This window comes from Erpetoichthys calabaricus, chromosome 8, assembly GCF_900747795.2.
Source record: "Erpetoichthys calabaricus chromosome 8, fErpCal1.3, whole genome shotgun sequence".
NCBI lineage: Eukaryota > Metazoa > Chordata > Cladistia > Polypteriformes > Polypteridae > Erpetoichthys > Erpetoichthys calabaricus.
In genome coordinates this window covers 176,417,816-176,432,599 of record NC_041401.2, presented here as the reverse complement: position 1 = coordinate 176,432,599, position 14,784 = coordinate 176,417,816, and the positions used below count along the sequence as shown (strand labels likewise).

Here is a 14,784-nt window from a genome sequence, read left to right as displayed (position 1 = left end):
AAACAAAAAAATTGATTAATCAACCTGAAATGTTTTAGCACTAGCCTGATCATTACGATATTTGCAGTAATAATGTTACTGTGATAAAAAAAAATGAATATGTTCAAAATAATGTTTGGGGTTTGTGAAATTTGTGAGAGAAACTGCAGAAACTGTGAAAACAATTTTGCTTAATTAAGAAATGTACCCCACATCTACGATCAGGGTGTTTTGGGTGTGTGCCCAGAGCCCCGTTAACCGTCCCATTCCCCCCACAGGCCTGTGGGTGTTTTAATCTGGACTTGACCCCAACCCTGCCTTTATGACAGTGGCTTTATTCACTGTGATGAAATCAATGATAAACTCAACTCAACCAATGATAAAATCAGTCTCTTTGAAATGAAATGAAATTAGAAATACTGATGAGTGCAGATGGTATTCATTTTATAACTCTCCTAACATATTTATTATTTAGTCATTTCTTCTGTATGTTCTATATTTACAATTTAAGGCCTGCTAATTAACAAACTGGTAAACATGTTTCTGTTTGTTTAGTCATTTCTTCTCTCTGCAGTTACCTTGTGAAACAATACATTAAAAAAATTTGTTTTAGAGAATTTTTTGAAGTTCTCTTCGGTATGTGCATATGTTTTGGCCTAGAGCTATGACCATACATAACTTAAGTGGTTAGGTTTCTAAACTGGAGTCCTTGTATTCATGAGTTCTGTTTCCATTTCTGGTTGTCTTGTTACCCTGAATGAATCACTTAAACCGCCTGTGCCCCCGTGTGTCCATTTGAAATACTTTGAGACTGAGTACTACATCAGAGGCACCATAAAGTAAGACAACAAGGATCTCCAGTCTCTAATCTAATAAGCTTTCTGTTTATTGAAAAGAGCAATGCGGCACATTAACGTTGCCATTAAAAAACAAGTTATTAAGCTCAGATGCTGTGAACAATCCATAGTAAAAGATAATAATTCTTTGCATTCATATAGCACTTTTCTCACTACTCAAAGCGCTCAGCAATTGCAGGTTAAGGGCCCAACACAGCAGAGTCCCTATTGGCATTTATGGGATTCGAACCGGCAACCTTCTGATTGCCAGTGAAGATCCCTAACCTTAGAGCCACCACACCACACAGATACATGTGTGTTAAGTAAATAAGGAAAAATGAATAAGCAGACTGTTTGTGGAGTCCTCCATTTACTGTAGGTCTGATGATGAATAGTAAAAATATTCCCCTGCAAGGTGGTATTTGATAATTTGCCTAACAGAAGTTTTATGTAAACACAGTTGAGGAAGAAGCCTGGCTGTATGCACATCAAATGGTGGGATTTTCTTCACAGGTGTGTGCCTGTTCACTTGAAGGCCAAAAACCCGCACACATATCTGAATCATTTAAAAAGGTTAATTTGAAAAGGTGGAAGCAGCAATAAGATACATCATTTCATCTTATTCATTATGCACCTTACAGCGAATAGGAGAGGCACTCACCATCCATTAGCCTGAAAGGAGTCACCAGTGAAAACAATTATAAAATATATTGCTGATTTCTATTTCCAGGCGCATACTCGCCTGTGTCAAAATGTCAATCAGTGTGATTTCCCACTGTCAGTGTGCAGGGTTGTAAATAACAGACCCATCTGGGGTTTGTGCTTTCGAAGGATCGATGCAGCCCCTTTAATTGGCTGCAAGCCTGCTTCCTAAATGAGTGATACCATAGCAACTTCAAGTTATAACCCTAATTCCTCTTTTTTAACGTAATTAAATTATGAGAAGAGGGGACTGAAACATGAAGGCTCTTGCTCTCACTCATATACTGTAGGTGAAAGATTTATGAAAGGCAGACACTTGCAGAAACACTAGCAAGTCCTTCATCACTCGTTTGATGATCCTTTTCAGTGGCAGTCACTTTTTCAGCTTGTGGAGAGTTGCACAATATAACCAGCTTTTTGAGACTAAGGAAGTATTCAGATTTCATGCTGCACATATACATATCATTTATAATTTGAATATTTCCATTAATAGCCAATTCATTTTTTACATTTGCTTATTCCTTGTCAGTGTTTCAGGATGCGTGAATCTGTCCTATTAGGACAGAAAAGGAATCATCTTTAGGCAGTTGGAAATGTAAATCACAGTCTATGCACCCCTACACACCAATATAGTGCCTGTAGGAAACACTACAGAACATAATCCCAGTCACGAATCAGAACAGGTTTCAAATAGAATTACTGTCATCAATACAGTATAATTACATTATGTAACACTGATCAGGCACCTGGGTATAGTCTGCTCCTCTTATTTAATGAACAATAACCACTTTGTAACTGCTTGGGTTAAAGTGGATTTTAACTATTGTGGTAGACACCAAACCAGATTTTGCTCCAATTTGCAGTACCTCAAACATTTTTGAAATGTGTTTACCTAGAAGACGCTTTAACCCATAGTTACGTGCATAGTTCATCTGCTTCAGTAAGAGTATATAGTGTGTAAATGAAGTAATATCAGGAGTTAATACTGGGCATTAAATGGATATTTCATGCCTTGCCATCCAGTGCCTTAGCCAACTCATAGTTTCACATTGCATACATCTTTAAGTTGAATTTGGCCGTTCATATTTTCTGTAACTCGTTTCACTCGCGCACCCTCAACCCCAAGGGGCGCGCTACATGCCAGCCACTTCGCGTCTCTGCTGCTCGCGTTGTGAAGTGGGGGGCTGAACGCATGCTAAGGAGATATGGTCGCTCCTCCGAAACCCCCTCTTAAACGGGGGGGGAGGGAGACAAATACATTTTTTTTTACCTCCTCTTTGCTCGAACATCTGCTGGCCTGCTGCTGCTGCCGTGCTGCGTGTCGCGCTGTGCTTTGGACATTTAAAACCCTGTACAGCAGCTGTCCTTTTGTCTCACATCTCGTCTTCTTCCAAGATTTTTTTTTATAATAGAGAGATATAACATTGTACAACTTTAGTAATGTGCATATGGATGTATGATCTTGTTTGTAGCCAGGAAAGGAAACATCTCTGAATATCAATTATTAGAAAGCCACCCAAACCCACAGGCATGGCACTACATTTCGCTGTTCTTGACCTCATCAAGGGCCTTTAATATATTCATACACTTTAGGCTGGCAGTATTATTTACAAGTCCCTTCATCACTCACTTTTGACCTAAGGTATTTGCAGCCACTTAGAAGCACTGATTTGTTTGCTATGAATATATTATAATATCTAAAAAAAATAAGCTACTTATTGGAAGTGTTGCTCTGGATTGATACCCTTAAGGAAGGTGTACTGTACTGTACTGTATATCTGCAAACACATTCATTACCTACAGCATGATTACCTCCAATGGTAGACGGCATCTCCTTAAAAAGACTTGTTATTTCAATTGTAGTTCATGAAAGCCTTGATGGACTCTAAGGTAGAGTCCTTGTTTTTTTAGTTGACCAGTTTCTTCTGACATCTTTATATAATATGTGCTCATCGTGTGGGGGAGAGGGAATGATGAATTAGAGAGGTGAGACATTATTATTTCTCCATGGTCTTTGGTGACATTATCCCTTTTACTTGCCTCTTTCTTAATAAGATGTACATGTGTCAGAACTCCACATTTTGCTAACTGGAATAGAAGAGCTATTGCATATGGTTTTTATTACAATATCTTAAAATCATTTTAAAAAGATGAGTTTTGTGACTTGCTCATATTTCTGTTTCAAAAGAATGCATTCAAGCATGTGATAGCATGTGCAACACTAGAAATGAGATTCTCAAGTATGTTCTCCATTTAGGTTCCCAGAGAAGGCGCTTTCGTCCTTGGGAATCTAAAACAGAATGTATGGAATTTTTAGATATTAGTTAATGAGAATTAAGAAACTTACCCACCTTCCCTAAAAAACTGCTGGAAATTGACTGTGCTGTCTGTGTTGTGAAGATTTTTTGGCCTTCTAGAGAGTGTGAAAGCTTGAACTTCTTTGAGTTTTACTGTCACAGAGCCTTTTAGTGAAAGCAAGGCTCATCTTTTTTGCTGGCAAGACAGTGAAGCACAAAGTAAAACCAATTGTGCAAGAAACGAGGGTGGGTTACTGGAATAGTGGCATTGTCGCGGAGTGTGTCAAGGAAGGTGGTCTTTGTAAAAAGTTTTCACGTGGATATTGCAGAAGTATCTGTGTGGGATTTAAAAATTAATAGTGCTTATTTTTTTGTTTCAAACACAAAACATTATAAAGGGCCATCTGTGAACATCACCTCACCAAAGCTCTATGGAGAGAGTAAGCTGTTACGCTGGTGACAATAAAAACCTCACAGGGGAAGAACACAAGCTTACGTCATAAATATACGTGCAGCTGTGTCCACAAAAGGTTCAATCAGTAAATAAACTTCAATTAAGGAGCCATGCTGCATTGCTAGACTTATGCCCTAGATCTCTAATACTCAAGCTTTATGAAATCTGGGGCCACATAAGAGACATCCAGCCCTTTGCCATTTAACTAAAAAGCGTTTTTTTATATGCTTGTCTTGTGCTTTTCTGTCATTTCTTTTTATTTCTTACTTTGTGTTGACAAGTTTTACTCGTTCTGAAACATAAGCATGGACTTACTATCATGTACATATTGCCTTTATTCATTATGTATGTTGAAGTACAATTTATGTTCTTCGTTTTGATTCAGTAAAATGTCTTAATCCTCTTTTATCGTTAAACACTGATGGACTCAAGATACTCTAAACAAGACTACATACACTGCACTGCACTGCCAGCCATATCCAACACTGAGGTAACGCTTACACAGGTTGTATTTTTTTATTCTTGTTTTACGTTTGCTCTTCTGAACTTCACCCATGGTACCTACTTACAAATTCCATAATGGAAATTTATATAGGGAATCTAAAAACTTCCTAATTGTAAGGGGAAATAAAGAAGATGCCCCCGTAATAGTTGTGTATTGTCAGAATGAGTCACCCAAGGAATGCGCTATCTGTGATGGGGAGTACATTAAAGCGCGTTAATCATCCTGGCCTTCAAACTAAATTGTATTGAACAGCAGATGGAGGCCTAGTTTGAAAAGGCCAGAAAAGATCTAAAGAACAGAAACAATTTGTGTGTCACCTCATCATGAAAGAGTTAAATGCGGTTCCATGAGTGAATGTTAAGAGCGGGAGCAGGAATTCGAATCACTGAAAGCAGTTTTCTGATATTAACATAGCTTATGGTTAAAACCAATATACAGTTGTCCAAATTTGATTATGTTACAAATGACAACAACAGGAGGAAAACATTTTATTTTAATGCAAAAATGATAGTTTTTGCCTTTGACTTCTACCTGCTTCTATAGCCGCCACATGTACCACTGAAACTCCTCCTAAGGTCTCTGTAAACATCCAGTGCACTATGTACTCTGCTCCAGAAACGTTTTTTACAAATAGCAGTTTTCCCTGACAGGTGCATAGCATTAATGGCTCATTGCGTCATCACATCATGTGATCAGATCACTGTGACTTCAGCTGAGGTGAGTGATTGGGAGTGTGTGAGTGTACGTCCTTGTGCCCAGTGCTGCCAGGATAGGCACCAACTCCCTAAAACTCGAATTACAGCCTCAGAAACTAAATGGGTCAAACACAGAAACTGCCCTTAAACTTTAAACTTCAACCAACAATCGCAGGGGAGCTTGAAGTCTGTTTTTATTTACTAGCACTGTTATATTGTTTTATCTTCCTTCCACCCTCGTATTTCCAACATTTGTTTGTATTTCTTGAAATAGAACATTTCCAGAAAACAGACTATAGCTGTCATGAGGTAAAAAATTATTTCTGAATATCAGAAATAAAGAGAAATACTGTTCAGTGTAGGTAAATGTTTCAGATTGGATTTTACATTTATATTCAAGGACACTGTTATGGAAAAGAGCACAAAGAGAATGTTAATATTTCTCATGTTTCCACCAGCACAACCTTGGTTTTTTGTTTCATGCTATCCCATACCTCTGACTTGCATGCTGGCTTTTAGTCGTAAGGTGCTGGTCCCTTGGCTCTGTCTGAATTTGTAGATCCATACTGTGTTGTAATCCTTGTTCTTCAGCAGTAGAGCACGTCAATCAGTTCTTTGTTCCCCGCCCTCCGTAGTCACTAGTTTGTGCCATTGTTCTAAGAAGTCCTGGCAGAAGCTGAACATTGTTTCTTTTAGGCAAGGCATAAAGTAAAGATTATTAACATTGTGAACTGGAAAATGTGGAAGACCAAATAATAAAATTTGATATTAACTGCAAGAATAAAAAAAAATCAAAAACAATTTGTCGGGACCTTTGTCTTTTAAATGTGTGTGCCCTGGTGAATCAAGAGTTTACCTCGACCCACTGCAGCCCACTCTCACAAACCAACAATTGCAACCCATGACCCACCGGTTGTGTGATCCAGTGGACGAGAAACCCTGCCTTACAAGGACCTAGCATGTGTGTGCAGAAACGTGAAGACGGGTTTATACTACACCTACCAGACCCGATTACAATGACCTGTACACTTTGTGTCTGACATACAGCCATTTTATACATGTATGTAGGTTTATGTGAGATATATGCAGTAGAACGCCAATTACCCGTGACATGATTTGCCAGGGTTCTGCATTATCCAAAGTGAACCTGTAAGTGTAATACACTACTTTTCTGGGAATGTTGGCGTAACTCACTTACCCCTCGGCTTTTGTCAGTGTGTCACCGGAGTTGGCCGTGTACATGTGCTCTACTGTTTCGGTCAGTTGGGAGTTTTGCAAAGCACTGTGGGGAACCACCGGTGGGAACTGCGGACCTGCATTCTCTGGCTCAGAGGTGAGTGCATTACAGCATGAGGTAAATGGAGCGCTCCATCCGTCAGTGGTGCAGAAGATGTTTCTCAATACACTGGGAATGGTGCACTTCCCTGCTGATGTCAGCTGATCTCGTTCTGTGTCAACCTCCACCTTGATACTATGAACTGTTCTTTATTGAATTTTAGACATTCTGCGTGTCCGGCAGGAAGCAGCAGCAGCAGTAAGAAATTCAAACACCATTGAAGCACACATTCCTTCTGGTAGCAGTTCATCGAGTCAGAGAAGAAAGCAGGGCTTACCACAGCACCGCGATGCTCACTTTTCTGAAAGGTAATTTTTTTGTCTTTTCAAGAATGCTTTACAAGTCAGTATCTGCAGTGTGCTTTTTTGAAATGGACTAAGGACAAAATCAGTCATGTGCCACGTCTTAAATGTTTGCTTTCAAAACTGAATGACAGCATAGATTTTATTACTCACCCAGCAAAACACTCTCAAACCTGGTCAATTAGGGAGTCACAAAGGGACAAAGGCAGCGCTAAGCTCGAGGCAGGAAACAGTGCTGGACAGGGGACCAGTCAGCAACAGAGAACTCTCACACTCACTAACACAGGGCCACAAATGAACCTAACAGGCACTTCTTTTTGGGGATGTGCGAGGAAAACCGCAACTGTATTTGAAGAACAATTCACACACGTGGACAATGGCCACTCACAAGATTTGAACCCATCATGCTAACCAAAGGGCCATCTTACTGCTCATTTGATTATCAGCTACTTAAGAACATTTATGTATTTAGGTAAAATGCCAGTGGGGGCCAAACGCTCTTTTGGCTTTGGACCCCCTGCAGGTGTTGTTTTTTTTTCTCCAGCTGATGTTTTTTTTTTTTGTATTTTCTGCCTGACCTTCTTATCAAACTCATCTTTAGAGACATAGAATACAATATTATATGTAAGGACTCCATGTTATGTAAGCTCACATTGATTTAGTTGTTTATTATGTATTCATTATTATTGTTGCCTAATTTAATTTGTTATTCTTTTCTTGTAATTATATTTTTGACATTTTGTAAAATACTTTGAGCTACATTCCGTGTATGAAAATAAGTTATAGAAATAAATGTTGTCGTACCTTTTAGTTTTTATTTTATATTACATGAACGTAAGGGCATAGCAGTCACCTTTAAATCTCTGTTATTGTTTTTAATTTTATGGATAATTAAGTTATTAAACCGCTTTATAATACGTATAATGGACATTTGAAGTGCCATTGCAAGTATTGAACATTTTGGTCTGTTAAGTAGTCTGCACCATGAAGTCAGAGACACGAGGTACTGAACAAAAATCAAAAACTGACAGAGTAAGGACAGAGGCAGGGCAAACGACAAGTGTGCAGTGGGAACGTTGATGTAAATCAAAAGAGCTTAATGACAATACATTTGAAGGTTCATCAGCTGGGCCTTAATACGGTTGGAAACAATGTGCTGGATGTCTGCTCTCACTTCATTTTATTTGCTAAAGGATGGATTGGGTATTTCTAAAATTAAACAGAAAATGTGAGGTAAATAAAATGAAGACACTGTTGGCTGTTTGAATTTTTGCAATTAAAAAAAGACTCAAATTACAGGAGCAAGACGTGTTTTGGTATGTTAGAATGACTCGAGTTACTGTAGGTACTCCTTTCATTCTGTTTTAGTTAACATGAGACACCAACTAATCCAACTGGGCCAGATTCTTGTTCTGTTTTTTCTTGGCAGCATCTGTTTATGAGATTCTCAAATGCATCAGAGCTCTGGGTCAACATAGCTGATTTACCTGCTGATCACTAGTCTTCTCTCCCACTCTTGTTTACCTTTAAAAAGTGGATGCACACAGGGTGAAGCTGCATAATTGCCTGTTGCGTATGTACAGTATGTGGCGTGGGGAACCAAAGTATCAATAATGGCACAAGCAGAGGGCTGCGTAGGCTGCCTAACGCAGCAGTGTTAAATTTCCATTTGAGCTTCCTGTCGGGATCTCTGCAGGGATCAGGTTGGCTTCTCAAGTGCTGAAGTTTCGCTTGCAGGCAATAATTAGCCACACAGGATTCTGGCGCATTAGGCTTGAGCCCAGAGCTCGAGGTGGTGGGGGGCAGTATTGAGGTTATTGTTTAACCCTTTAGTTGTTGGGTGGAGCTGCTGCTTGGGTAAGACCCATTGTCACATTTTTGTAAGAAATTGTCCCTCTTTCATGCTGTATTATAAAGAGCATTTTCTTGCTTGCAACTTTGATGAAAGGATTTTAAAAGGTCAACTATGAGCATATTTTTATGTTAACAGTACAGAATGGCTTAGTTATGGATGCAAGTGTACCCTACAATATTTTTGGGTAGTATTCCCAGCACACTATGGTGGGCTGGCGCCCTCCCCGGGGTTTGTTTCCTGCCTTGCGCCCTGTGTTGGCTGGGATTGGCTCCAGCAGACCCCCGTACCCCTGTAACTAGGATATAGCGCTTTGGATGATGGATGGATGGATGGATTCCCAGCACAAATGAGAGGAAGTAAAGTGTTAAAGGCAGAGGGTTTCCATTTTTCTGTCACAGAGCATGTATCGTATTGATCTTTTTCATAATTGATTATCTGAAGGCCATTAGCACTTATTGTTAAAAACAAATCATTACTGGAATCAATACTTTTAAAGCCGTGCAAACCATTTGTCTTGGCTTAAATGGCATATCGCATTTAACAATCTCCAAGACGAATCTTAATGTGCTGGGAGTGTGAACTGGAGCTGCAGATGCAGGTCAGCAGGAAGGGGAGAAGGGAGCTGAACGCCACCAGGTGCATTCCAATTTGCAAAGAAAAAACAAAAAGAGCGATTCCAAGTACATTTGTGTGGAAACATATGCTTGGGATTTTTTACTGAAGGCTTTAAAAGTAATCCTCACGGTTCAGTGATATTTAACTCTTGGTGTTATTTTTTTTTTTATTAAATAAAGCTGTTTCATATCCATTAGACATTGTTAACATTGCCTTCATGTGACGATTGCAGCAAAATAGTCATGTTCATTTAGACACTAGACATTTAAAATTGAAAATAACTAAAGTGGAATTTAAAATGGAAAATAACCAGAGAGCTATAAAGAAGAAAATCCTGTCAATATCCTGGAATAAAAAATGAAGGAACCTATGCACCTGGAATATAAGAGAAACAAAGCTCCTTAATGCAGATCCAGTTGCCTTTACAAATTAGAAGAATGTCTCCTGAAACGCCACACAAAATAATACAGTAGATTTAAAGGACAAGAAATTAAACAAAAGATATGGAATTTGATCTTCGTGACTAAGAAACACACCAAGGGTTTCGGCACTGAAACAGTTAATGCTGCTTGATTCCTAAATTGCTTCCTATAAAACTAACAGCACGTCTGCCGGGCACGTCTCCCCATGATTACAGCTAATTACGATCGAACGGACGCCTCCTAGCCTCTGTCATGCAGCTTTAATTGACCGTTATTCATCTGCAGGCTGTCCGGGGCGGCGGAATGGTTGGCAGCCCTAGCGACCGTGGCTCCGGCTAATTGTGAGGCCTCGGGGATTAGGCCAGGTGATTACACACTTCACAGTGTAATTACATAAGCATCGCTTGGCTGCAGCCCCGGCTCGAAGCCGAAGGTCACGCGCTGCGTTCCCCGAGATTAATTGGAGCTGCCACTGAAGTGCAAGGCACTGGCGGAGCGGTTATACGATTAGCATTAACATTTCAACAGCAATGGATCGATCAATGATTTTTCTCTCTCTTCCCTCCCACCATGCCCCCCCCACCCCAACAATAAAACAAAGTGCAATTAGTTTAGAACAGAGCAGGGGAGAAAAACGGAATATGGTTCCTTTTTGCAGATTTCCAAATGGGTTTGGGGGTGGGGGAGGGGCTATAGAAGTAACATTTTGTGATAATAAGGTAAAGTTAATGAATTGTAAAATATTTAACCACAGTGAAAATAAGCTGTCATCATCAGAATATGGGGGACAGCTCAAGTTAGATAATGTAATGGTTTTTTTTTTTGCCTGCAGTAATTTCTGTTTTTGGGTTGTTGTTGCTTTATGTGGCCAGGGGTGTTAGTGACCTGTTGTGGATCGTTTAGTGCTTAGGCTTTACAAATTTGACTTTTTGGTTTCTCACTGTGGACTCCGGACTCTCTTTGGAGTGGAGCTGTGAAGAACATATCTTAATAAAGAGTTTTAATCACCGTTATACTTTAATGGGCTGCAATGTATTCTCCCTTTCAAAGAGTTACCGTAGCTTGTGCTGGATTTGTGTGTGTGAGTGGGGGATGGCGGTGTTGTATTACAGAAGAACCACACTAATTAAAAAGCCCCTTAAGCTCAAGCTCTTGGTCCTGGCTGCTGCTGCACATTTTTAGCTGCCAGAGTGTGACAGGCTCCAATTGTCTGCTCAGGGCTCATTATGGATAGAAGAGCAAAAGACTTGACCAAGAACAGGCAGCGTATAAAATCTGACACAATACAACTACAGTGAGAGGGCTATGGATTCATACAGTTTGTCTGGTCTAGTTAGGCAGTCCCCCTAAACCCCAACTGCCAATGACAATTAATATGCACTTAATAGCATGCTACTGGATATTATCAAATGTTTTACATAAGTATTTGTAAAGCTTTTTAAAAACTGCTTCACACGTACATTGCAAAACCCATCCCTCCGTTTAGGAATATTCTGAGATCCATTTCGATAAAGCGTATTTCTTTACCTCTACATTCTGCTCCTGTTGAGATGCACAGCTAAGCTCCTCTCAAGTGTCCAGCAGCAGCACCTAGATCTTGGGTAAAAACATCATAAGGTACACAGGGGGCCACTCTGGACCACAACTGACTAGACGTGCCAGCTGCTCATTTTGGCCACTGGAAGGCAAAAGTGGACCCCATGATTCAGGAGCTATTTTAACTTTTAGTTTTCTAACACACAAGTGCTTACCTAAGTACTAATCCCTCTCTGTTCACAGCAGAAGATATCACCACGTAGGAACTGAAGAAACAATGCAAATGGGTTAAATGGTGCAGAAACACTTAGTGTAAAATGAACACCTACATTCATGCATCCAAATGACACAGCAGTATGATGTTGCTGGTCCAGTTTATAGATGAATTATCTTAACCTTTAACTCTCTGTCAGTTGGTCTTCTTTAGTATCTACTGTTTTATGTATGCACTGTTACACATGTGCAATATACATTTATTTTACATTGTAATTCACTGCATTGCGAACGGTTCCTGCTCAGAAAGGTACAAACCAAAGACTAATGTTCTGATTTCCTGATGTGTCTAAAGCCCGTAATATTCAGACTATCTGTACATACAAGGTGTGACACAACTGGCTGTAGCATGCTGTCAGCCAGGGCCACATCTAATTCAACAACTGTCATTAAGACATGCATATTTCAAAAGGTTAAAGATGCAGAATTATCTGTGTGTAGCTTGCTGCATTGAGAAGTAACAGTCATATCCATACAGTATGTGAAAGGCAATATGGCAGAAGGCTTAAAGAACTCCTACCTCTTACTCTTTGACCCTAAGCAAGCCACTTAACCAGCCTGTGCTCCATTAAACATCAACAGCTCTTCTATGTGTCTGATTAAAAAATACCTTGGGATAATGTTCATCAATGAAAGGTGTTATATAAAATAAGAAAGCAAACATAATCACAGTGCAGAATCAAACTGTGGGTCATGAAGAGAAAAAAATGAATATAGTAGAAATAAAAAATACAATATTGACAGCATAAGGAAAAGCTTGGAAGTGACCAGACGCAAGCCAGCTGTGGACAGGGCGCCATACCAGTGCACACAGAAGCACACACTCAGTCATAGAGGGTCACTTTAGAGTCACCAACAAACCTAACCTGCACATCTGTGTAATGTGGGAGGAAGCTGGAAAACCTGGAGAAATGTGGCAGGGACACGACGAGGGGAAGGCGCAGATTGTTTGTACAGAGTGACTGAGCTGGGATTCCATGATAAATTTCTGGAGTTGTGAGGCAGCAGTGGGACCCACTTAGTCGCCATGTTACCTGTTGAACACAGGTGCAGTATCTAAACAGAGAGATCATTTGAAACAGGCGTGTTGATGTAACATGACATGAACACAATAAGAGTGTTGGAGTCGATTTCAAATGTGTAATATAGAAAGAGTAGTTATAAAATGCAATGCACAGGAAAGGTGGGTTTTCAAGACTTGCACACATTGTATGCCCTCCTCTAAGTCATTGAGTTGTATCTTGTGGAGAGGAGCTCTTGCTTTTTTCAAGGAAAAGAAAAGGGTATTTCTTTTTACCTTTTTTGACACTAATCTTTGGAGAAACCTTTAGTTTGTACTCAAGACAAACCTCTTCTTACTTTGCAACTGTACAGCTTGTCAATACATCAATAGAAGAAGTACCGTTGCTATTCTGCAATCCGTTGTAATGCCCTCTAGGAATTATTAATACATTTTAATATGTCTTAGACAGCTAATTTCTAGTTGAAATATTTAAGGTAATTTATTTGATGCTTTCTCATTTGTGTCAGATGCCCAAGCAACCTTCCAAATCTACAAGCTATAATAACTGAGTAATCGCTTTTTTTTTTTTATTCCACAGAGATATATCCCATCCTCCACCTTTGCTATCGCCACAAAACGCTCCGCATATTGCACTTGGTCCGCACCTGAGGCCACCATTTTTGGGAATGCCATCTGCTCTTTGTCAGGCACCAGGTTGGTCACCCAATTTTGAATGTAAACAACACAGACAGAAATGGAAATGGAAGTTATACAGAAGAAATGATTTTAAAAAATGAATTATCCAAAGATAGGGGCAAAAGTGGCACTGCCCTTAAAGACAGGTCTACTCACTTGTACATTTGACTCTGGCTGCCATTATCAAGCTACTGCTCACTATAACCGTATGTATTGCAGGTTATGGCTTTCTTCAGCCAGCACAGGCAGAGATGTTTGCACGTCAGCAGGAGATGCTACGGAAGCAGAACCTGGCAAGGTATGTGGCATGTGAATAAAGAGAAAGGAGGGAGAAGGCAGAGGTAGTTAAGACATGATGCTACAGATGTTTGTTTCTTATTCAGTGTGTCTGTGTGTGTGTATATATATATATATATCAATCTCATGAGAAGGTAATTACAAACTAGTCTTCAAAGATGTCAAGATGGCAGGCTTGTGACTAGTATGTGACATTATTCACATTGTAGTTATAAATTATGTTTATTAACATTTATTTAACCAGGTGTGTCTGATGTGACATGAAATTGACACAGCATACAAATATTTTGCTTGTATTTCTACAAGTAGAAGATTGGTTTCTTGAAGGTCACACACACAACATGTCAGTAGTTGGACTGAACCAGCAGCACTGGGTTTTACAGTTCTGCACATTAGCAAGAAGACCTGAATGACAGCTTTTAAGTGCCAGTATTAGTAAATTGACTTTTTTTGAACATCACAACTTAGCCAAGTTACTTGGAAATTTGTATCTTACAAAACATCATCCAGTTACCCATTTTCTGAAACTGCCAATTCAGGGGAAGATGAGACCTATTCTGTCAGCATCGGGTAAAGGGAAAAAATCAAGTTTCTTATGGGTCCCTCATTGGACACACTCATTCACACCACCCATCAGCAAATGCCAATGTAGCCTGTCCGACTGTGACAGAATGCCAGTGTACCTGAAGAAAATAGGGAGAATATGCAAATTTCAAAGAGACAAGACTGGGAAACAAGGCCTCAGGAGCACTAGCTGTCTTATTTAATATTAATATTTAAGTCAGCCCTTTTACCAACATATACTGTAGTACACACAATAAGTCAGTCTCACCATAATCACAGTCCCCTATGAGGAGGGATAGTTAATGATGCTTAAAAATGTCCATGTTATTTTCCACAATGAGAACATGTTTTGGGTCACCGGCGGCAGCAACTCTTAAGACCCAACTTGCTTCCTGTTACGGTCTTTTTGAGCACATT

The 14,784-nt window shown here is 39.7% G+C and overlaps 1 protein-coding gene across 10 annotated transcripts in view; it reads left to right on the top strand.

The window, feature by feature from the left end:
• Positions 1-14,784, top strand: part of samd11 (sterile alpha motif domain containing 11) — a 130,571-nt gene that overhangs the window by 102,456 nt on the left and 13,331 nt on the right. For all 10 annotated transcript variants that reach the window (XR_003717013.2, XM_051931037.1, XM_028807859.2 and 7 more), the window contains exons 7-9: positions 6,968-7,112; positions 13,409-13,524; positions 13,726-13,804. Coding sequence is in view for 9 of the 10 variants with exons in the window: in XM_051931037.1 (XP_051786997.1) it covers positions 6,968-7,112; positions 13,409-13,524; positions 13,726-13,804 (340 nt within the window). In the remaining variant the exon portion in view is untranslated. The remainder of the gene's footprint in view (positions 1-6,967; positions 7,113-13,408; positions 13,525-13,725; positions 13,805-14,784) is intronic.